This window comes from Trifolium pratense, linkage group LG5 (genome assembly GCF_020283565.1).
Source record: "Trifolium pratense cultivar HEN17-A07 linkage group LG5, ARS_RC_1.1, whole genome shotgun sequence".
Taxonomy (NCBI): domain Eukaryota; kingdom Viridiplantae; phylum Streptophyta; class Magnoliopsida; order Fabales; family Fabaceae; genus Trifolium; species Trifolium pratense.
This window is the reverse complement of record NC_060063.1, coordinates 52,942,069-52,964,012: the sequence shown is the minus strand read 5'-3', so window position 1 is coordinate 52,964,012 and position 21,944 is coordinate 52,942,069. Positions and strand designations below refer to the sequence as shown.

The following is a 21,944-nucleotide window of genomic DNA, read 5'->3' as shown; positions in this document are numbered from 1 at the left end:
GATCTTGAACTAACGACTAAAAAATAGTCCTCCTTATAAGTTTGTTTGATGAATGGTACCTAAAAATCCTCAAAATTAATATTAACTGCTTTGAAATAATCAACCACATGACACACTAGTGAAAAGGAAAAGAAAAAAAACATAAAGAAAACAGTATGCATGTGTGTGAATACATCAAAATGCAAGATATAATAATATTTTAGAAAAAGTGTAGAACAAAGTTAGATATAGAAATGGAGGAGAATGTTGTGTACACTAATGCTTCTCTTTCTGCACTCCAGTTAGAACATGATCAAATACCAACTAATGGAGAAGGAGAAGAAGAAGAAGAAGTTTCATCTAGAAAAGCAGGAGGATGGAGATCTATTAAATATATCATTGGTACATATGTTTTTTTTCTACATTAATTAATTAATCATTACAATCATATATATTAATGTTGTTACAAACATGATTTCTTAATTATTCATTAAATGTTCTGTTTTTTTTTTATTTATTATTAAGGTAATGAATCCTTCGAGAAATTGGCATCGATGAGTTTGATCGCGAATCTAACAGTGTATCTTCTGACGAATTATAATCTAAGTGGAATATTTGTGGTGAATGTGGTGCAAATTTGGAATGGATCTTCAAACATTGCATCAATAGTTGGTGCTTTCATTTCTGATGCTTATATTGGAAGGTTCAGGACCCTCCTATATGGCTCTATTTCATCACTTCTGGTAATTAATTCATGAAATTAATTAACATCTAAACTCCTTAATTATTTCCATGTTTTTTGTTTCCTTTTTTATTAGTTTCCATGCATGCACATATTTCTTTGTCATTTTTTCATTCTATATATTTCCATTCTGCAGAAACATATAGTTACAAATTATAATGCTTTCATCTCATGTACCTATCATTATGTGTTGTAACAGAATTAATGAAAAATGCTGATTTTAATTATATCATTAACTATTTATTACTTTCATTCTACCTATTTGTCTCGCTACAAGATTAACTACTACTCTCCTTCGGTCACTATTATAAGCAAAAAATCATTTTTTAGGTTTATTGGAAAACTGATGTATCTGGTCTGTATGATAGGGTATATTGACCATCACACTAACAGCTGGTATACATCAATTGAGACCGATTACCTGCGAGGATGTTCAAAAACCAGATTGTCAACATCCAAAAGATTGGCAACTAGCAGTTCTCTTTGGAGGTCTAGCTCTATTATCCATCGGTGCCGGCGGAATTAGGCCTTGCAACATTGCTTTTGGTGCTGACCAATTTGATACCAACACAGAAAAAGGAAAAGGACAGTTAGTGAGTTTCTTTAATTGGTGGTACTTCACTTTCACCATTGCACTTGTTATAGCACTCACCGGTGTTGTCTATATTCAAACAAATGTAAGCTGGACTTTAGGATTTGCAATTCCAACGTTGTGTCTCGCTTTCTCAATAACCATCTTTCTGTTAGGCCATAAAACTTACATTTACAAAAAACCTCAAGGGAGTGTTTTTACTGACATTGCAAAGGTGATTTCAGCAGCGTGTCGAAAACGCAAACTTCACCTTTCTGATAGAACTTTATATGATCCTGTTTCAACATTGTCAGAATCAGAAAACATTAGGCTTGTTAAGACGGATAGGTTCAAGTTCCTTGATAAGGCGGCTATAATAGCCGATCCAAGTGAACTTAACAACGAAGGTATTGCGAAAAATGGTTGGAGACTTTGTAGTGTGCAACAAGTTGAACACTTGAAATGCTTGCTTGGAATTCTACCAGTTTGGATGACAGGAATATGTTGTTTCATTGTAATGGATCAACAGAACACATTTGGCGTGCTTCAAGTTTTACAAACCGATAGGTCTATTGGATCGCAATTCAAGGTTCCGCCAGGTTGGATGAATTTATTTTCAATGATAGCACTTTCAATTTGGATATACATTTATGAGTGTATCTACATTCCTATAATGAAGAGAATCAAGAAAAAGGCTACAAAAAGAATGAGCATGGGATGGAGAATCAGAATTGGGATTATATTATCCATCTTATGCATGTTAGTAGCTGCAATTGTTGAGAAGAAGCGTCGTGACACGGCTTTAAAACACGGCTTGTTTATTTCGCCAGTGAGCTTCGGTTTACTCTTGCCACAGTTCGCACTGTCGGGCTTAAATGAAGCCTTTGCTGCTGTTGCTATAATGGAATTTTTTACCTTACAATTGCCGGAATCTATGAGAACCGTTGCTGGCGCCGTCTTCTTTTTGAGCTTGTCCATTGCTAACTACATTGGTTCATTAGTTGTCAATATTGTTGATAGTGCAACATCTCAAAAAGGAAAAACACCTTGGTTAGGTGGTCATGATTTAAATCTAGTTAGGCTTGATTACTATTATTACTTAATTGCTTCCTTAGGAGTTTTGAATTTTATCTATTTCAATTTCTTTGCTAGCCATTATTTAATAAGTAGCAAGGACACTGAGGTGCAAGATGATGAGGAGAAGGTTTTGGAAATGGTAGGCACTAGATGAAGGGCAAATTGGTCATACTCTCACATTCTGCTAAGTTTAAATTCCATAAACTCTAGTTCTATGGAGCTATGCATTTATTTATTGTTGAATCTTATAACTTAGAGATGCTCCATGTAGTTCAGTTTTGGTCTAGTTGTAATTGGTTTTGATTTTTTTTTTTATCTTGGAACAATTTATGTGCTTATCAGATAGTAAATATTTAGTTTAGAGATTAAATCTGGTTACATATTTCTTCCCTTATTATAATTTGGTATTTGGCACTCTGTAAGTTCAAAATTCTGCAGATTTTAGTTTATAGTCTTCTCCAAACTAGCTATGTATATGTAATGTAGTATTATCATCATAGATTCATTGCAATAACTTTTGCTTCAAGAAAAGACACATTTCTCTTGTGTGTTGAATGAGACAACCAAAATACATTATTGTCTTACCTCATGTAGTGCAAAAAATTTATTAAGAGGATCAGAAAAATAAAATATGCACTCTCTGGTTTTGAATATAAGTAAAAAATAACTTTTTTATTTTTTTTTGCTAAAGCATCGGCGCAACAATTAGCTTCTCTCTATGTATGACTAATTGTGACCAATCTTGATTCAATAATCCCAAAATATTCTGAATCAAACACCACCCAGTTGCTTCACCTTGCTTTTTATCCACTAGATTAGAGACCACCACCATCGAATCAACTTGAAGTTCTACATCACGATAACCTCACATCCACGTCAACTTCAAGCCTTCAAAAACTCCCCATAACTCCGTAACGTAAGCACTACAAATTCCTAGACCTTTGGAGAAACCACATATCCACATCGAATGAATATTTATATTTAAGGTTATAGATATCAAAAACTATGATTATTGATAATATTTATATTTACCATGGGTAAGATTTTGGTTTGATTAAGTAATTAAGAGCCTGAATTTATATGTCTCACAAAAACTAAATCATTCGGAAAGTTTCACATATCCAAGATTCGAATCTCAACTAAAAAATATTTATATAATATAGTATTTGATACATCTAAAATAAAATTATTTTTGTTAAACAGAAATTATAAAGAAAAACAAATAAAATAATATTTAAATAAGACTTTCCTTGATTTTTTTATTTTTATAATAGACTTTCCTTGATGTTGATAATTGATACTGATAGTAAGAGAGAAGTGTATGCCGATATGCTATTGGCTTACATATTCTCATGTGACACAAAAATGTTAGCAAAGAAATTATTGGAGAGCAAAAAAAAATTGATTATTTAATTTAATTAAGGAGATTTTTCTTGATGTGGATAGTAAGAGAAAAGTGTACGAAAAATCTAAGATAGGCTATAGCCTTGCTTAAAAAAGAAGAAGAAGAAGAAGATAAGCTATAGCCCCACATTCTCATGCTACATTTTCTTGAGCTTCCTTGTTCAACTTGCTCTTTTCTTTTCTATTGGGAAGATTATTAATTCAACCCAACTTGGATTATAATATATGTATGTATAAATTAATTAAATACGTATGTGTTCATACGGGATTATTGTTTATAGTCCAAGGACCACACAAGAATATCTCTTATAGACTTATAGTGATTCATTAGTTTTTTCTTTTTTTTTTTACGAGTAGTGACCCATTGGTTAATTGGTCATATTTCAGTTAATTTTTTTGGTTAAACTATAAAAATATACTAAATAGTCGTAAAATTATTAATAATTTGTCAACGTAGTCCATAAATTATCATTTTCATTCATATTTTTTAAAATAATCGAGAGAGTAAATTGACAGATTAATAATTATTTTGGAATTAATTGATGGTTTATATAATTTATGGATCGAATTGAAGATAGGTTGATAGTTCAAAGTCCAAATTGATGGTTTATTCAATTTTTATTTTTATACTAAAATCTAACATTATTCATATTATATTGTTTTTTTTATGAAAAGTTGCTTGTAAAACTCGTGTGTCAAAAGGAGAGAGTGTGTTTATACAAACGCTCATAAACCGGATTAGACATCCTTAGCAGAAACATAGGAATTGCAAATCCTGGTGTCAACAACATATTGGCTAAAGGACCAAACATAACTAACTAGCTCAAAATTTTACTTCATACCGACTTAAAGAAATCACAGTGTAAAAACAAGTGATTGGAGGTTTCAACAACTCTGAAACCATCTATACACAATAACATGAATCCTAAAGAATCATTCCGTGTTATATCAAATTGTCCTTTGACGGTAATCGATCTATTGTTAAGCAGTTTCCACGTAAAAAAAGATACCTTAAACTAGACATTTTTATTCCAAATAACAGACATCGCAACCGAAACTAAATGAGTTAACGGGTGATAATTTCCTCAATTGAGTAGCCTATGACAAGATCTGAATGCTATATCTATTCCACACAAACAAACGATTGCCATCTTCAATCCCACCCCAAAACTCCACCTCAACCTCCACATATCTACCGCCGTAATATTTTTATCTACCGATAATTCTTATTATTCTTTTAAGAATCCGTCTCTTTTTCTATTCAACGGTAAGATTGATAACATTCTTTCTTTGACAACAAATTTGTGGTGTCATAGCTAGTGCCCTACCCTAGCTAGTGCCTTTTGGGACATTCATTGAGTTTTGTCAAATTGAATGTGAATCCTATTTCAATACAATACAAGCACCTTCCATTAATTATATTTTCTGGTCAAACTCTCGTTGATGTAATGTAATAATTGATTTAGGATAGGGTTCGGTAAATTCACAAATATACTGCCTGCAGTGTAGTCGGCCACATCTAAACCGTTCGATCTGCAGTCGGTCACATCTAAATCGTCCCATCAAGATCGGACGGTTCCGATCAAGATCGGACGATTCAGATTTTAAAATCAGATTTTATAATTAAAATCTGATCTTAAAATTTGAGCCGTCTAATCCAAATTTACTAACTTCATTCAGTCAACTTCACATAATTCAAATCCATTGATTTAACATGCAATGCGAGTTCTTACATTATACATGGACAATAGTTTCCAATGAAAACACGAGATACGACTAAATCTCGTTTGGATTACGACATTTTTGTATGTTATGCAAAAGTAATTTTAACTCAAACATCAAACATGTCATAACAGGGCATGTCACAACAAGCCATAAATGACGTTGTTGCCATGTGATTATAATATTGCTGCCTCGTTTATTTTAAATTTATTTTTAAAAAACTCAATATCTAGTCTTAGAACCGACTAATTCGAGGGGATCAATCCAACCGCTAACTTGTGGAGGCTTTATTTAAAACGAGAGTTTTTTTTTGCTCTATATGAACTAACTCACCGAAATTGATATCAGAGAAAATTGAACCTAAAACTTTAAGAAAAACATACTCCAAGAATCCATGCCAACATCACTGGACCAACGTTTAATTTAATTTTCAACTCACTAAATATATATAAGGAATGTCGTTATGACTATATCTAGTTTAAATAAATGAGAAGTGCTTTATAAACGGGGAAAAAAAAATGAGAAGTGCTGTATTGAACACTATCTCTGCCTTTTTTTACTCATTAAAAAATAAAGATAAAGATGAGATATACATTATTCTTTTAAGGTGTGTCCTGAAAATACATGCATCTAAAATTAGAAATTTGGATTTAATAATACAAAAGAATTTAATATATAAAAAGTAAAATACACAAACTAAGTCATTGGGATCAAGTGGTTAATAAGCTTCACCAAAAAGGACAGATTTCGGGAGAACCCGGATTCGATTCATGAGTGGAACAATTTCTTGGTCAGATTTTACTTACCTTGCAGCCGAACTCTGGACTATTATGGCCCATTTACCCTAGAAAAAAAAAGTAAAATACACAAGTTCCAAAAAAATATTACTATATGAGCATTCTTAGCATGTGTCCGTGCATATATCACAACATTTTTGTATATAAATTCAATTTAATAGCTTGCATATATCACAACATTACTGTTTATTATTAATGTATGATACTCAAAAAGTGGTATCACAATTGGAGTAAAATATATATGAGTTGCATAAATATTACATGACATTGTAAGGACCACTTGTTAGTAATGTATGATACTCAAAGTGGTATCACATCACCATTGAAGATGCTCTTATATAAATTTGTTTATGTGACTAATTATTATATATTATTTGATAAACTATTCATAATGTTACTGGTATAAAGTTTTCAGTGTTGACTAATCTCTATTAGAGAACTGTGATTCATACATATAAAATGATATGTTGTATATATATATATGGGATCTCGAGTGTGATATTTTATAAGTTCTTTTTCATTTTGAAAGTTCAAATTAATATGATTTATTATTTTACAAAAATTATATCCAGCTATTATTGTAGCGAGATAAATATGGTATGAGATAATAAATAATTAATTGTATTAGGAAAAAGATATATAATTTTATTAAAAGTAACAATTATTTTGTTAAAGATAAATTTATAAAAAATAAAAATTGATAAATAAATGAAAAATATGAAAAAATAATTGAGATAAAAGACTAGAATAAAATGATTTAGAAGACTTGGACAGACAATTTTGACCAAAAATGTGAAAGAGTAGTGTCATGTTCTTACTCCTTGGACTACTAAATTAACAGGTCTCTACTCGCGGCTCTGACTAAAAATTTATGGATTTGGTGAATGAAGGAGAAATACTCAAATAATATTGGATTGGAAATACTACTAATCACACACTTAATTAAATGGGTACGTGGTGCCCAAATTTAAAACGAGTCTTTTGGATAAAGTTAAATTAATTAAACTAAAATGAAATTCAATCACAATTGTCTACTAAGCAACTCAGGAAATTGGTTATGAGAAGCGTGTTCGATTAATATGATTATTTATTCCTTCAAAACATACAAATTTCCATCACTTATAGATGAAATATTCATGAGCTTACTTCAATTGGCAGAATATTACATTATAATGTAATGGGTTAGAGTTTGAATTTCGACCATCCTACTTATTCACTTTAAATGTGAAATTTATAGTCACTAAACTATATAATAAAAAAATAAAAATAAGAAAAGGAGGTTGGACCACTTTCTATTAAGTTATCACTATCTATTATTTTTGACATACTCTAATGAGAAGTAGTTCTAAGCCTCAAAAAAGTGTGTTAAAGAGTCAAAATTTAGATGATATTTGAAATGTTATATATTTTTTTTCAATGCAAATATATTATTGTTAATAATCAAGTCTCTGCATAAGATAAACAGAGATCGATAAAAGACGAGTTACAAAATAAAGATGCCGTATATAAACGGAACATCAATGAGAACACTAAAACAGATACCACTTAAAAGAGTTCACTTCTAATCTCATTCATAGGAAGACACTCCTTATCTCAACTTTCAGACATCACATAAGACATCAACCCGACCCATAAAAATGCCACCAATTATATTGACTTTGAGTCGACCCAAAATTCTAATAATAGTTGTTCAAAATGAATTTAATTTTTTTAAAAATCTAACTTATTAGATAAAGAATTTAAAAATAACTTCTTCAAAAAAAAGAATTTAAAAATAGTAGTACCTCACTTGGCTCAAGAGTAACTTCAAGAGGGACAATATACTATATATAAGAGCATACCGCCTTTAATATCAATCATCACATGAATCAATAATTCCAAAAGTTGAGGAAGAACTCATCATTCTTTGCTAAACTACTACTTTGTATATATATATATATATATTCACAAAACTTTGTTGAGAAAATAGACACATCTATGGAGAAAAATAACAAAGAAAGTGTGGAAATCAATGAAGCTCCAAAACTTAACTACAGAGGATGGAAGGTCATGCCATACATAATTGGTAAGCAAGAGCATATTAATTAATTTCTTGTTGTTACTTTTTCTTTTCTTTTTTATCAGGTAGCCTAGTGGCTAGAAGTTTCACCCTTAAGGTGAATAAGTGGAGTGTTTGGAGTTCGAACCCCGACCCTACATATAAAATGCGATGTCTTTTATCAACTGAGCTAAGCTCGTGGAGACATTTCTTGTTGTTACTCGTATTGTTCAACATGAATTTTGGTGACTCGTATGATTAATAAATTTGCATGTCATGCAGGAAATGAAACATTTGAGAAGCTAGGAGCAGTTGGTACCTTATCAAATCTGTTAGTTTATCTTACAACAGTTTTCAACCTTAGCAGTATTACAGCCACAAATATTGTCAATATCTTCAATGGAAGTGCCAGTTTAGCTACTTTGTTAGGAGCTTTTCTTTGTGACACTTATTTTGGTCGCTACAAAACACTTGGATTCTGCACATTTGCCTCCTTTCTGGTATTAATTATAATCATCTTAGTACTACTAGTAGTATTTTAATTACAAAAATGTTTTATGGACACTTAAATTTCCCTACACTTATGATAATACATGTTTCATCACATGTAAAATTGTACTTAATTCAATTGAATAGATGGTTAATTTGAATCACGTTTAAAATTGTGGTTAATTATGTGGTTGAATTGACCACAATATTGATCGTAAATTGAAGTATTCATCTAATTAATCATAATTTTAAACATGATAGTATCGCAAATGTAGACAAAAATGGGTGTATGAATATCATAATTTTCGTAATTTTTTGCAATATTAAAATCGTGACAAATTCTTATATAGACCACTTGATCCATAGTGGATGGACCAGTCATAAATAACATTATAACGAATACGAATTTTGTAAAATTTGTATTCAGTAGATCACTTATCCACCGTGGACCACTTGTGAAGGTGGTCTATAGTAACGGTGGCCTTAAAATTGTTGGAATTAGTTGAATATTGTTTAAATTACTTACAAGTTATTTATAGATTAAATCCTAACTAAGCTACTAGTCACAACTCACAACCAGTTTCCTACAAATCATAATTAATTTGTAACTAAGCCTAATATTCAAAACTAACAGTATTCAACTAATTCTAACAAATATTTCAGCTATGTCTCATGAATCTCTCTATTTTTGAAACAGGGTTTACTTGTTATTCACCTAACAGCATGGATCAAAAGCATGCATCCACCTTCATGTGGAAATGAGAGAACCACATGCATAGATCCAACCACAGGACAAATGTCATTCCTACTACTTGGATTTGGATTTCTTATAGTAGGAGCTGCAGGGATTAGACCTTGTAACTTAGCATTTGGAGCAGATCAATTCAACCCAAATACTGAATCAGGAAAGAAAGGAATCAATAGTTTCTTCAATTGGTATTTTTTTACCTACACTTTTGCTCAAATGGTTTCTTTGTCATTGATTGTTTATATACAATCAAATGTGAGTTGGGCACTTGGTCTTGGAATTCCTGCTGCTTTGATGTTGTTTTCATGTGTTGTTTATTTCATGGGAAGTAAATATTATGTTAAAGTTCAAGCATCTGGTAGTCCTGTAACAAATATTGTTCAAGTTATAAATGTGGCTATAAAGAAAAGGAAACTTAATCTACAAGAGGATGAAGATTCATTGGTTACACTTTTTAGCTATATATCTCCTCACTCTATCAACTCGAATCTTCGACGTACACCTCAGTTCAGGTAATTAACCAACAATCTTTTAAATGATTAATATAATTCATGCAGTTCAATGAGTAGTTAATTTGTATATCAAGATTAGAGAGTGACCTGAGTGGTTCGATAGCGAGTGGTCCAACGAATTTTGAATAGACTTTAATACTATTTAGAATTCATGTTGAATTGCCTACAAAACCGACTTATTTGTTGAGAATAATCTACCACTAGTAAACACATTTTCACGTCATATCTCATCGAATGTGAGACACATTAATGGTTTATGCAAATAAGTCTTATCATTTGTTGATTTCTTCATTAACAGGTTCCTTGACAAAGCTGCTATTATAACCCCACAAGACAGTATAAACCCTGATGGTTCTGCATCTGATCCATGGAATCTATGCAGTATACAACAAGTAGAAGAAGTAAAATGCTTACTAAGAGTGCTACCAATTTGGCTTTCAGGCATACTTTACTATGTTGCATTAGTCCAACAGAACACAATGTTAGTCTTCCAAGCACTTCAATCCGATCGAAGAGTTTTCAACACCAATTTCAAAATCCCCGCAGCTTCTTACACGATATTCACAATGTTAAGCCTAACAATATGGTTACCAATCTACGACCGAATAGTTGTGCCAACAATTCGAAAATTCACTGGAAAAGAAGGCGGAATCACACTTCTACAAAGAATGGGAATTGGAATGTTTATTTCTATACTATGCATGTTAGTATCCGGCATAGTAGAAGCGCGAAGAAGGACTATGGCTATTAATAATCCTATTGGATTTGAACCGAGAAAAGGCGCGATTTCTTCTATGTCGGCTATGTGGTTGATTCCTCAGTTATTACTAGCAGGATTCTCTGATGCATTTTGTTTGGTTGGACAAGTTGAATTTTACTATAAACAGTTTCCTGAGAACATGAGAAGTCTCGCGGGATCGCTGTTTTTTTGCGGCTTGGCGCTATCGAGTTATTTTAGTAGTATGTTGATTTCGATTATTCATCACACAACGGCTAAATCTGCAGATGGAAATTGGTTACCACAAGATTTGAACAAAGGGAGATTGGATTACTTTTATTATGTGATTACTGCTTTGGAAGTGATTAATTTGGGTTACTTTATGTGGTGTTCAAGGTGGTATAGGTACAAAGGGGAAGATGATAATGGTGTTGAACTTGATCAAGTGTTGAAACAATCTGAAACAAAGATTAATGGTGTTTAGTGATTAATTAAGTTCTTAGTTGATGGTACAGAACTTCGAAATATTGGCTATAGTTTACCATTGTATTTTTATTTATTTTTTGTCAAGTATTCTAGTGACTAAAAAATCCACTTTAAAGATGAATAAGTGGAGCGTCTCGGGTTCGAACCCGGACACCTGCACATATAGTGCAATGTCCCTACCAACTGAGTTAAGCTCGCGGGGACGGTTTACCATTGTATTTTTATTTGAAAAAAAAATAAGGTGTTTGAATTTTGGTCATTTTATAATTGTATATAGAAATAATTTTAGGATAAATTATACTCCTCACTTTGCTTCATTAAAAAAAATTTCAATTATCGTGCGCAATTTTTATTTTTTGTTGTTTAATAGACTCAAAATCAAAAACCGATACAAGTATGTATCTATCCCAACCAAGGTTGGACTTCTTCTCCTAGAAAACTTTGGAAATTATAAAAATAAAAGACTCGAAATTTTAAAAAAATTTGTATGATCATAAATTTTAATTCTTAAAAATTAAAAGGTCAAATGTATTAATGAGTTTTAAGTTTCGAATAGTTAGATTATTTAACTTTTTCTGTAAAAGAAAAATGTTATTCAACTTTTTCAGATAATATAAATAGATCTTTTAAATTTCTAACTTGTTTCACCATTTCTCTTTAAGTTATTTTACGTTTACAAAAATATTGACGTGACCATTAATTTTGATGTTAATCATGATGAATTTAAGGCTCAATTTGACGTGAATCACAAGACTCGGACAATTAATGCCCAACTGGAAGTAAAGATAATTGAAAAAATGATAAGAGTGCAACAAGTTATTAACTTAAAAGACCAATTTGTTATCTAAAAAATTTAAAGGACCTATTTTATTTTATTTTTAAATCACAACAAACCTAACTCATATCATTGATTAAAATAGAAGCAATATAAGGAGGAATGAAATCGAAATTAAGAAAACTAGCCGAAGAAATTACTGCCCGTGCAAGGGTATGAGCGACCATGTTCGCTTGTCTCATACCAAACTTTACCGCAATGTTTACATTTAAGGACATAATAGAACTAATTGCAGCAATAATAATACTAAATTCAGAATTGTCTTTGCTGCATATATAGCTGACACAACCAATTGAGAATCACTCTCAAAAATAACTCTATCAAAGCCATTGTCAATAGCCATACGCATACGCCCACACGCATTGCACTCAAAATAACAAGAGTCTCCCCTTCAATAGTAGAGAGACAAGGTTGTTGCCGGAAAAACTTAAAAGATCTGACCGTTACAAACGTGAAACTTAAAAAATTATGGATACATTTGTCAAAATTAAAAAGAAAATCGTTTGAAACCTAAATTTTCCACTTTCCATAATTAACTTGTGTGAATAATCTAGTGATTCAGTACTTACTAAAAGAAATTAAGATAAGATTAAAATTAATAAAATAAAGAGTTTAGTCGAAAAATAGAAATAAAGTTAAACTGAAATTTGCATTAATGAACAAAGTGGTTTGAGTTGAGGTTGTAGTTGGAAGTTTGGAACCCACCCACCCAGCCGTGTGTGTCTTCCTTCTTCCGCTGCACCAACATCTAACCTCTACGATCTCTCATTTCAGGTACTCCTTCCTACCATTTTTGTCCACGCAATTCCATTTCTCCAAATCGATCGTCTTCGTTGACTTTATATATATTTTACTAAATTTTGTATTTATTATCTTCCTGGGTTCGATCAACTAACTTTACAATCATACTACGTAATTATTCAAGCTTATACAAAATTTATCACACAAATCACTAATTCAAACACACATTCAATCACAACTCAAATGAATAGCGGGGAGAAATTATTTTACACAATTTTGTTAGGGATTGGAGACTGTAGATAAACCCCTTTATACAATGTACATTTCGAGTTTCAAAATCAAAAACAACATAGGGTTCAGGATTCACCTCTTTAGGACCAATATACATGTTGAGTTTTGCTGTGTTAAAACATAATAATAATAATAATAATGGTATGAAAATGAAGTAGTCTACATGATAGATTATGCAGTAAAGTAGTTATGATACAGAATAGGGAAGAAGAAAAATTGACACCCGATGTATCATGGTTTGAGCCGATTTTGTCATATGTGCGTGCTCGCTGATTGTGACTTTTTTATTTTCTTTAATCAAAACTGTTTCAGAGTTACATGAATTTTCCGGGCTTTAGAGACTTTCTCCAATGCTCATTTCGTTTCTGTCTATTGTCTATGATCTTGAAAACACTCAATAAAAATGGTTATGTCAACTTAGATAGTTATTGCAATAGTAAAACAAAATTAGATAGTTATCACAATAGCTTTACATTTTTAGGCATTCACTAACTTATCTAACTAAACAATTTGATGATACACAAGCTTTTACACATAGGAGAAATTTTTGGCCTGTGGGTAGGTAGCTAATAGTTATTAGTGTTGATGATACATGGTGTGGTTTTTTTGTTTGAAGTTCATATCTCATGATCCCCTCAATTGTCCTTTTTTTTTCCCTCTCCTTCCCCAAGGTAGCACTACATGAACCCAATTGGAGAACAAATGACAAATGGTGAGACTGTGGAGAACGAAGAAGAAGAAAGTTTGCTGAAGAACGAAAATAGTGGAGGAGATGATGACACTAAGATTAACTACAGGGGGTGGAAGGTCATGCCCTTCATTATAGGTGAGCGAGACTGCAACAGGAGGATATTTTGTTTTACTTGCTTCGTTTTTATTTTAATTCTTGAGTGAGTGATTCATTTGCGTGACTGTCTGTCAGGAAATGAGATTTTTGAGAAGCTAGGAGCAATTGGAACTTTATCCAATCTCTTGGTCTATCTCACTACGGTATTCAACTTGGAAAACATTGCGGCTACAAATATTATCAATATCTTCAATGGCAGCACCAACTTTGCAACATTGATAGGAGCTTTTTCCTCTGATGCCTTTTTTGGTCGTTACAAGACACTGTCGTTCTGCACTGTCGCTTCCTTTCTGGTAAATTGCTACTTCCTTATGCATTTATTTATTTGTTGATAAACACAATAAAATTGGGATCCCTGCATTTACAAAATGTCAATGACAATGACACAAGTATAAATCAAGATTTGAGATCATCACCAATGGAAGTAATTACATTTTAAAAAGCTTAACATAAAACTATCAATTCTTATACTTTGACAAGCTTATCTCATTTGAGTTGTTCCTCTGACTCCTAGACTTCCCTGCTTCCTTCAGGGTTTGCTTGTAATACAACTAACAGCAGCAGTCAAGAAGCTGCATCCACATCCATGTGAAGAATTAGAAGACACCACATGCCAAGGACCAACAGAGTGGCAAATGACAGTTCTAAAGACTGGTTTAGGATTATTGATGATAGGAGCTGCAGGGATCCGGCCATGTAACTTGGCATTTGGAGCGGATCAGTTCAATCCTAACACAGATTCTGGGAAAAAGGGGATCAGTAGCTTCTTCACTTGGTACTATTTCACTTTCACTCTTGCTCAAATGATATCCTTAACAATTATTGTCTACATACAGTCAAATGTAAGCTGGGCCGTGGGTTTGGGAATTCCTGCAGCTTTGATGCTTTTGTCCTCTGTAATCTTCTTCATGGGGGCCAAACTGTACGTGAAAGTTAAACCTAGTGGTAGTCCCATAACTAGTATAGTACAAGTTATTGTGGTTGCAACAAAGAAAAGGAAGCTGAAGCTCGCAGAATATCTATACCCTTCACTCTTCAACTATGTGCCTCCCCAGTCAATGAATTCTAAACTTCGTTATACTTATCAATTCAGGTAAAAAAAAAACAACAAGAAATTAGCATTTGGTGGTAGACATGATTATTTTCAATAGGGGTTTAAAGGATGGTTTATATTAACAGGTTCCTTGACAAAGCGGCAATCATGACCCCGCAAGATCAAATAAATCCCAATGGATCTGCTTCTAATCCCTGGAATCTATGCAGTATGCAACAAGTTGAAGAGGTAAAATGCTTGTTGAGAGTGTTGCCGATATGGGTTTCAGCCGTGTTCTACTATGTTGTTATCGTCCAACAGCACACTATTTTAGTGTTCCAAGCCCTTCTATCCGACAGGCGTATTGGCCAAAGTGAGTTCATGATCCCAGGAGCATCCTATTATGTCTTTCTGATGATAAGTGTGGCAATTTGGTTGCCCATTTACGACCGAAAAGTTGTTCCATTTCTCCAAAGGATCACTCGAAAAGAAGGTGGCATCACACTCCTTCAGAGGATGGGAATTGGCATATTTTTCGCTATACTCAGCATGCTAGTATCTGCTACAGTTGAAGAGCGACGTAGAACTCTGGCTCTGACAAAACCCTTAGAAGTGGAAACGAGAAAAGGTGCAGTTTCATCAATGTCAGGTCTGTGGCTGATTCCTCAGTTGGCATTGGCTGGACTAGGCGAAGCATTCATGTCTGTTGCACAGATTGAGTTTTACTACAAACAATTTCCTGAGAACATGAGAAGCATTGCAGGGTCTCTTTACTATGCAGCCCATGCAGGGTCGAGTTATTTGAGTAGTATGCTTATTTCAGGTACTCACCATATCACCGCCAGATCCAAAACTGGGAGTTGGTTGCCGGAGGATCTGAACAAAGGGAGATTGGATAACTTCTATCTCATCATTGCCGCTTTAGAAATTGTAAATTTAGGCTACTTTGTGATATGTGCACAGTGGTATAGGTACAAAGAAACAGACAACAGTTCAATCGAACTCGATAAAGTGACGAAACAGTCCGAAAGAAGTGGTAATGATTTGAGTCTATAGCTATAGGCTGCAACAATATTTCACTCATCTATGGCAACAAAAGCACAAGCAGCATAATGATCATTATCAAATAGAATACAGCAACAAAAACACAGTTTGTGCTTTTTCAATCTGATATAGATTTTTTTTTTTTTTAGGATAGGTAGATGAGGTACAATATTCGTAGGAAGGGTAGCTTCATCTAAGTTGTTTGTCTTAAAACACTTGATGGACAAAAAAAGAAATACTATTACATATCGACAGTTTGACACGGTGGTTTAATTTTTCTTTGTTATGCCTTGATTCCTATTATCAAATTTTCTTTGTTATGCTTTTTCAATCTGCTTTAGAAGTTGTTTGTACTTTTCAATCCTCCTTGTTTTGATAATTTTCTCTATATCTAGGAGAAAATTAAGAGATCCAAGTACCTCCATATCACTAGTTGATGCACAATTACAAGGGAGATGGTAGAAAAGAGAGAAACTTCTAAATTACATCCATCAAGAAAAATAATAAGAAATTGTATATTTTTAGTTTTTACTTTTAAAAACGAGATTGCGTGAAGCATAAATTATCCACAGTTTATTGAGTGGTGTTTTTCTTTGTTATAAGGTGAACATACTTGAATATACCGATGACCTAATGGGTAGTCGATGAGTTAAAGAGTCTGATTATATGAAAATCGGGAGTTCGAACTTCATCTTCAGCATAAAAAATTAACAATGCTAATATTTGTTCCAATTTTTCTTTTCACACATACAACATCAATCATTCATTTTCTTACAAATTAGTGTAATGATGAAATAATTATACTGTAAAAAAATGAAATAATAAGAAATTTCACACAAAAATTTCATATTATTTAATTATATAATTATTTTCAAAAATACATATATATTTAGGATTGTGATTATAAGCATGTTAAACTGTTGTAGCAGCAGATAAAATTAACAAGTCCACAGTTGGAATTTTTTTTTGAGGTGCATATGAGCACCCTACTCTTATACAACATACAGCTGCTGAGCTGCATGCAAGTATTGAGAATTTATGTGCAACCCAAAAAGCAACAATGGTGAAATAAATGGGATGAATACTAGGTAATTTTGATTTAACAAAGAGTATGAAATTACAACCAAAATTAGAATTTAAAATTAGATGAAACCAATCCATTTAGAGAATAGAAATTCTAGATAAGTAGAATTGATAGAATTCTTAGAAATGGGTATTGGGCCTAACTCATCCTTACAAAACCGGCTTGTAAGGTGAGGATTGCCTCTAGTATATAAACACTTAGTCAGGCCATCTCTCAACCGATGTGGGACTTCTTAACACACCCCCTCGCGTCCAGCGCTATTGGGCTTGGTACGCGGATATAAATGGTAGGTGACCCGATATCGGGTGGCCCAACGGATCTTGAAGAGGCTCTGATACCATCTTAGAATTTTAGAGGCCTATACTCAACCACAAAAGCTAGCTTGAGAGTTGAGGTTTGCACTACACTTATAAAGGCTATCTTTACCATATCTCTAGCCAATGTGGGACTTCTAACAAGAATAAGGTTACGTACAAAACTAAAACTTTACTTTGCAAAGGGAGAATGATGATTTATTTTCATAAATTTTCTACACTTTTTCCTTGGCAATCTTCTCATCCTTTTATTGAAGGTTCTAAAAATATCTTCTCTTAATTGTGTATCAATCAATCTCCCATTTCTCTAATAAATTGTTGGCTGAATGACTTGACATTTTTTTCAATAGTTATTAGAAACTCATACATAAATAAATTAGGAGCCGGAGTTTAAACTTCTATCACGATATTCGATTTAACAATTTTGACATTCTCTAATTGGAACATAACACCAACATAATTATCTTTTTTTTTCTTCTTTCTTTTCTCTTGTTTATTTTTACTATCTTTCATCTCTTTTTTTTTTTTGTCCTAATCAAAAGGAGCATAGTAAAACTTGATATGTAATGCGAATATATTAATCCGCATGTATACATTATTTGAAGATATCAATCATGAAAAAAAATGTTGACCTTTAGTTGGAAGTAGATATCTCTTACCAAAGGGGTGGTCTCAAATGACAATTTCCTTAAAACTAATGAATGCAAAAAAAAAAAAAAAAGTGCTAATAATGATAATAATAAAAAAGATGGTGTTTTAGTTAAAAAGGTACAAAAGTTGGATAGAGATGTGAAAGTTTTTTTTTCACCATAAGTATCTGGTCCATTGGACCACCTAATTTGATTCGAGGGTTAGTTCTAGCGTCAAGTGATTTCAGTTATCTCTCAATCATAGTTGCGGAGGATCGAATCGTCATCATCTCTATCAAATCTAACGTCAATCACTACTAAACCAACTAATCATTGGTTGAGATGTGAAAGACTTTGGAGCAAGAAAATTTAGTGGTCCATTTAATTTTTGTCAATTTGGCGATGAATTTCAGGTCACAAATGATCCACTAAAACACCTTTTTTGTTTTTTTTGGGTACAAACAATTAAAACACTCTAGTGCGTTCAGTTCACATTTCACATCGTCCAATTCAGACAAAAATTTACCCAAAATGAAAATTGCTTAATTAACATTCACACTACTACTACATCACGATTGACCTAGATATTGAATGGGATAAACAAAAAAGGTTGATCACCTTGGAGACCAATAGACCCAGGCACGGACACAAGTAGGGGTTGGGTGTGGCTAAAGCCACACCATTATTGGGAATTTAGATTTTGTAAAAACATTTTTTTTTATAGTAAATAAATCAGCATTTCGATCTTTGAAATTACTCCTTCCGAATATATAGACAAATGTTTGTTTTTTAAATTCATTTAATTACTAATGTATATTATGGGTTTATTATTGGACGCATGTGTAAAATAATTTTACACTGACAGTGCATATAAATTAAATTCTATATTGATATTTAATAATATAAATTTAAAAAATAAAAATTTACTTATGTATGAAATCGAAAGGAGGAGGGTTGTAGCCCTATTATTCATAAAAAAAATAAAGGCTTAAATATATAAAATGTCCCTGCATTTTCGGATCATTTGAGTTTTAGTCTCTGTATTTCAAAATTCTTTCCTTTTGTCACTGCACTTTCATTTTATTTTAGAAATGGTCCCTGAACTGACTTTTTTGATGATATGTCATTAAATTTGTCAGGTGGCACTGATGAATAGGATTGGAGGAGGCTGACTCAGTTAAAAACAATATAGAAAGACAAAAATGACCTTAATGACTTACCAAAGAAACAAAATGTCCATTTTGCCCTTCTTTGTCATTTTGTTTCTATATTTTGTCCATTTACTATTTAAGATGATAGAGTGCCCTCAGGAAACTTTTTAGCATTTTCCAATTAAAATTAACTTGCATGATGAATTTCTGTTCAAATTTAGGTTTTCTTTCACGGTGATGGATCACTTATTTTGTCTAAACTAGTAAGAGTTGTTGGTGGACTTAAATGTAGTATGTGTAATAATATGCACATAACATTTGTGTGATGGAGGGATGTCATGGTGAATGTGTTGGGTGATGTGTGTGACTCAAAAAGGAAGTTGGAATGACACATACCAATTCTGAAATACTCCGTAGTTATTGTTACAAGAAAAATACTAACCAGTGTCGCCCTATGATAGTCAAGAAAACCTAATATAATTACATGATCTTAGAATTTAAGTAATTCATGTTTTTAAAATATAGAAAAGGCTTCTTTTAATATAAAATTTATTTCTTTTAGATTATTTAACTAATGTCATGAGGACACTAGTTAGCTGTTAGCATGACACTTATTAAAATATTATTACCAGTTTAAAATTATAAACAATAATTTGTCAATAAAAATTGATGTATTTAATATAAAATTTAGGCTAAATATATTATTAGTTTTTTATGAATTATTTTTGTTTATATGTTTGGATGGAAAGAGTACAACCTTTAAGAAACTATAAAACCTTAAAAAATTTGAAAGCTAGAATAATCCTTGTAAGATAGTACATCATATCAAGGGACTAACGATGTTTAAATTCCAACTTTTTATGTGAAAAATAGTTGTAAAAATAATTATTAGTCTCGTAATATTTTTTTTGCAGATATATGATAGTGTTAAAGAGGGTTAGGGCTTTTTATATATATAAATTGAGCATTCTCTATACGCAATTGTAGAGATTAATTTTTCAAGCCTTGTGCAAACCTAAAATAGATGACAAGTTTTTTCCGAAAATATTAACACAACTGCATGTTCAAGTCAGGAATAACAATATTAGGTTGTGGTTTCTAGTTTTGTAGCTCCATTGATATTGGGTGTTACGGGACCATTTATGTCGGGTGTTATTATGTATATATGTCACTAGTACTATGTGTCAAATTTTGTTCACGGATGATGACTATCATATGGGTCATCCCATGTGTCCTGTTAACATCTGCATCTCTATGCTTTGGGTAGTGTTTAATGTATTTTGTCTTCTTTTTCAAAAGATAAAATGAAAATTAACTTTACTATGTAAATATATTTATATAAATAATTATAGAAATAAATATAACAAAATAAGCTTTGAATATTGTTTTTTCATTCTAAATAATTATAATAAAATAGTGTAAAGTGGTCAATAATATATCATTTTAATAATAATTTCTCATTCTCAATATTTTTAACAGTAATTTTCCCTTCTCAAAATGCCCTCGTTACTAATAATAATGTTGCATACTCAACTTTTGTTTATAAAAATAATAAAAATTTATATAATCCTAAAATGATTTAGGGAAGTTTAGTAATATTAATTTATGATATTTTGTTTTATATATATATAAGATAATTACATTTGAATTAAAGGCAAACGTGTAACAAACTGCGCAGTTATTGATTACTAATTGATATGCATGACTCTTTAAACTCTTTTCAAAATATTCATAGCTTCTGATACTAGAAAACCAAAAGTATCGAATGCAAAAGGTATAAACATGTGTTGATTGTCATAACACACTCTCTCAAGCTTGATCATTTTACTTGAAGTAACTTTGAGAACCGCTTGTCCTATAGGAAAATATTATGTCGTCAATCCCACAAATGGAGAAATTTCAGCCAAGTCCACACATGCATGTTTTTCTCCTACCAAGTCGTACACTAGAACATCGGTTGGCGTCAATGTAGATCTCCCCTCCCCTATAGTGGATTAGTCAAGAAGTTCACATACGCCTCTTTTTTCACATACTCCCTCCATCCCAAAATATAAGCAAACATTGGTTAACAAAAGTGAATATATTTGGTCCAAATCTTTAACTATATACATACGCCTCTTTTTTCACATACTCCCTCCATCCCTAAGGGTGCGTTTGATTTGCTAAAAAACAGGGGATTGGACTGGACAACTTTTGTTGTCCCTCACCAAACCACATGACAACTTTTTGTCCACAGTACAACTATAAAAAATACCAAAATACCCATTTTATTTTCTATTCTAAAAATATTATCGCCCTCTCCGGTACAATTTTGTTCTGTCCTGTATTATCTTATTATGTCCTGTGTTGTTCTGTCCAGTTCTTGCTGTTTTACGAATCAAACGCACCCTAAGTTTCTTTGACTCATCTTTACTTATATTTTGGGACAGAGAGAGTATATTCTTGCGCTCTTGAAAACATAAAAAGGACATCCCAAACAAGGTATATTTATATTTAAAGTCTAAAAGTTCTCGATAATAAACTGCATGCTCCTTAAATTCCGAAGGCATCACTAGTTATTAAAAGTATATAAGTACTTTTTTTTTTTACAGAAGTATATAAGTACTATTGTCAACAAAAATATGTATAATAAGCAAGGTTGTCAGAACCGGACCGGTCATCGAACCGGCGAGCTCACCAGTTCAAGGTTCAA

At 32.1% G+C, this 21,944-nt stretch overlaps 3 protein-coding genes across 4 annotated transcripts; all 3 read left to right on the top strand.

Moving 5' to 3' along the window:
* The first annotated feature begins 203 nt into the window (after positions 1–203).
* Positions 204–2,523, top strand: LOC123886892 (protein NRT1/ PTR FAMILY 2.8-like). The gene is made up of 3 exons (XM_045936166.1): positions 204–381; positions 505–722; positions 1,090–2,523. Exons 1-3 carry the CDS (start codon positions 234–236, stop codon positions 2,521–2,523), a joined length of 1,800 nt encoding a protein of 599 aa, XP_045792122.1. The 5' UTR covers positions 204–233.
* A 5,605-nt stretch (positions 2,524–8,128) lies between these two features.
* LOC123883142 (protein NRT1/ PTR FAMILY 2.11-like) lies at positions 8,129–11,578 on the top strand. Its single transcript, XM_045931867.1, has 4 exons — positions 8,129–8,357; positions 8,613–8,830; positions 9,517–10,079; positions 10,378–11,578. The coding sequence occupies exons 1-4, from the start codon at positions 8,270–8,272 to the stop codon at positions 11,279–11,281; spliced, it is 1,773 nt and encodes a 590-aa protein (XP_045787823.1). The 5' UTR covers positions 8,129–8,269; the 3' UTR covers positions 11,282–11,578.
* A 1,165-nt stretch (positions 11,579–12,743) lies between these two features.
* On the top strand, positions 12,744–16,347 carry LOC123883141 (protein NRT1/ PTR FAMILY 2.9-like). Of its 2 annotated transcripts, none has more exons than XM_045931866.1 (5): positions 12,744–12,892; positions 13,822–13,976; positions 14,073–14,290; positions 14,531–15,090; positions 15,177–16,347. In XM_045931866.1, the coding sequence occupies exons 2-5, from the start codon at positions 13,832–13,834 to the stop codon at positions 16,084–16,086; spliced, it is 1,833 nt and encodes a 610-aa protein (XP_045787822.1). In that variant the 5' UTR covers positions 12,744–12,892; positions 13,822–13,831; the 3' UTR covers positions 16,087–16,347. The 2 variants fall into 2 exon arrangements, with proteins under 2 accessions (XP_045787822.1, XP_045787821.1); XM_045931865.1 differs by having other exon boundaries at positions 12,766–12,892; positions 13,826–13,976.
* The last annotated feature ends 5,597 nt before the right edge of the window (positions 16,348–21,944 follow it).

Excerpts from the sequence above, each read along its gene's own strand:
- LOC123886892 (XM_045936166.1), top strand. The coding sequence starts at position 234 with ATGGAGGAGAATGTTGTGTACACTAATGCTTCTCTTTCTGCACTCCAG. Across the intron at positions 382-504 it reads ATCTATTAAATATATCATTG|GTAATGAATCCTTCGAGAAA; the intron begins GTACATATGTTT and ends TTTATTATTAAG. Across the intron at positions 723-1,089 it reads GCTCTATTTCATCACTTCTG|GGTATATTGACCATCACACT; the intron begins GTAATTAATTCA and ends TCTGTATGATAG.
- LOC123883142 (XM_045931867.1), top strand. The coding sequence starts at position 8,270 with ATGGAGAAAAATAACAAAGAAAGTGTGGAAATCAATGAAGCTCCAAAA. Across the intron at positions 8,831-9,516 it reads GCACATTTGCCTCCTTTCTG|GGTTTACTTGTTATTCACCT; the intron begins GTATTAATTATA and ends TTTTTGAAACAG. Across the intron at positions 10,080-10,377 it reads CGACGTACACCTCAGTTCAG|GTTCCTTGACAAAGCTGCTA; the intron begins GTAATTAACCAA and ends CTTCATTAACAG.
- LOC123883141 (XM_045931866.1), top strand. The coding sequence starts at position 13,832 with ATGAACCCAATTGGAGAACAAATGACAAATGGTGAGACTGTGGAGAAC. Across the intron at positions 13,977-14,072 it reads GGTCATGCCCTTCATTATAG|GAAATGAGATTTTTGAGAAG; the intron begins GTGAGCGAGACT and ends ACTGTCTGTCAG. Across the intron at positions 14,291-14,530 it reads GCACTGTCGCTTCCTTTCTG|GGTTTGCTTGTAATACAACT; the intron begins GTAAATTGCTAC and ends TGCTTCCTTCAG.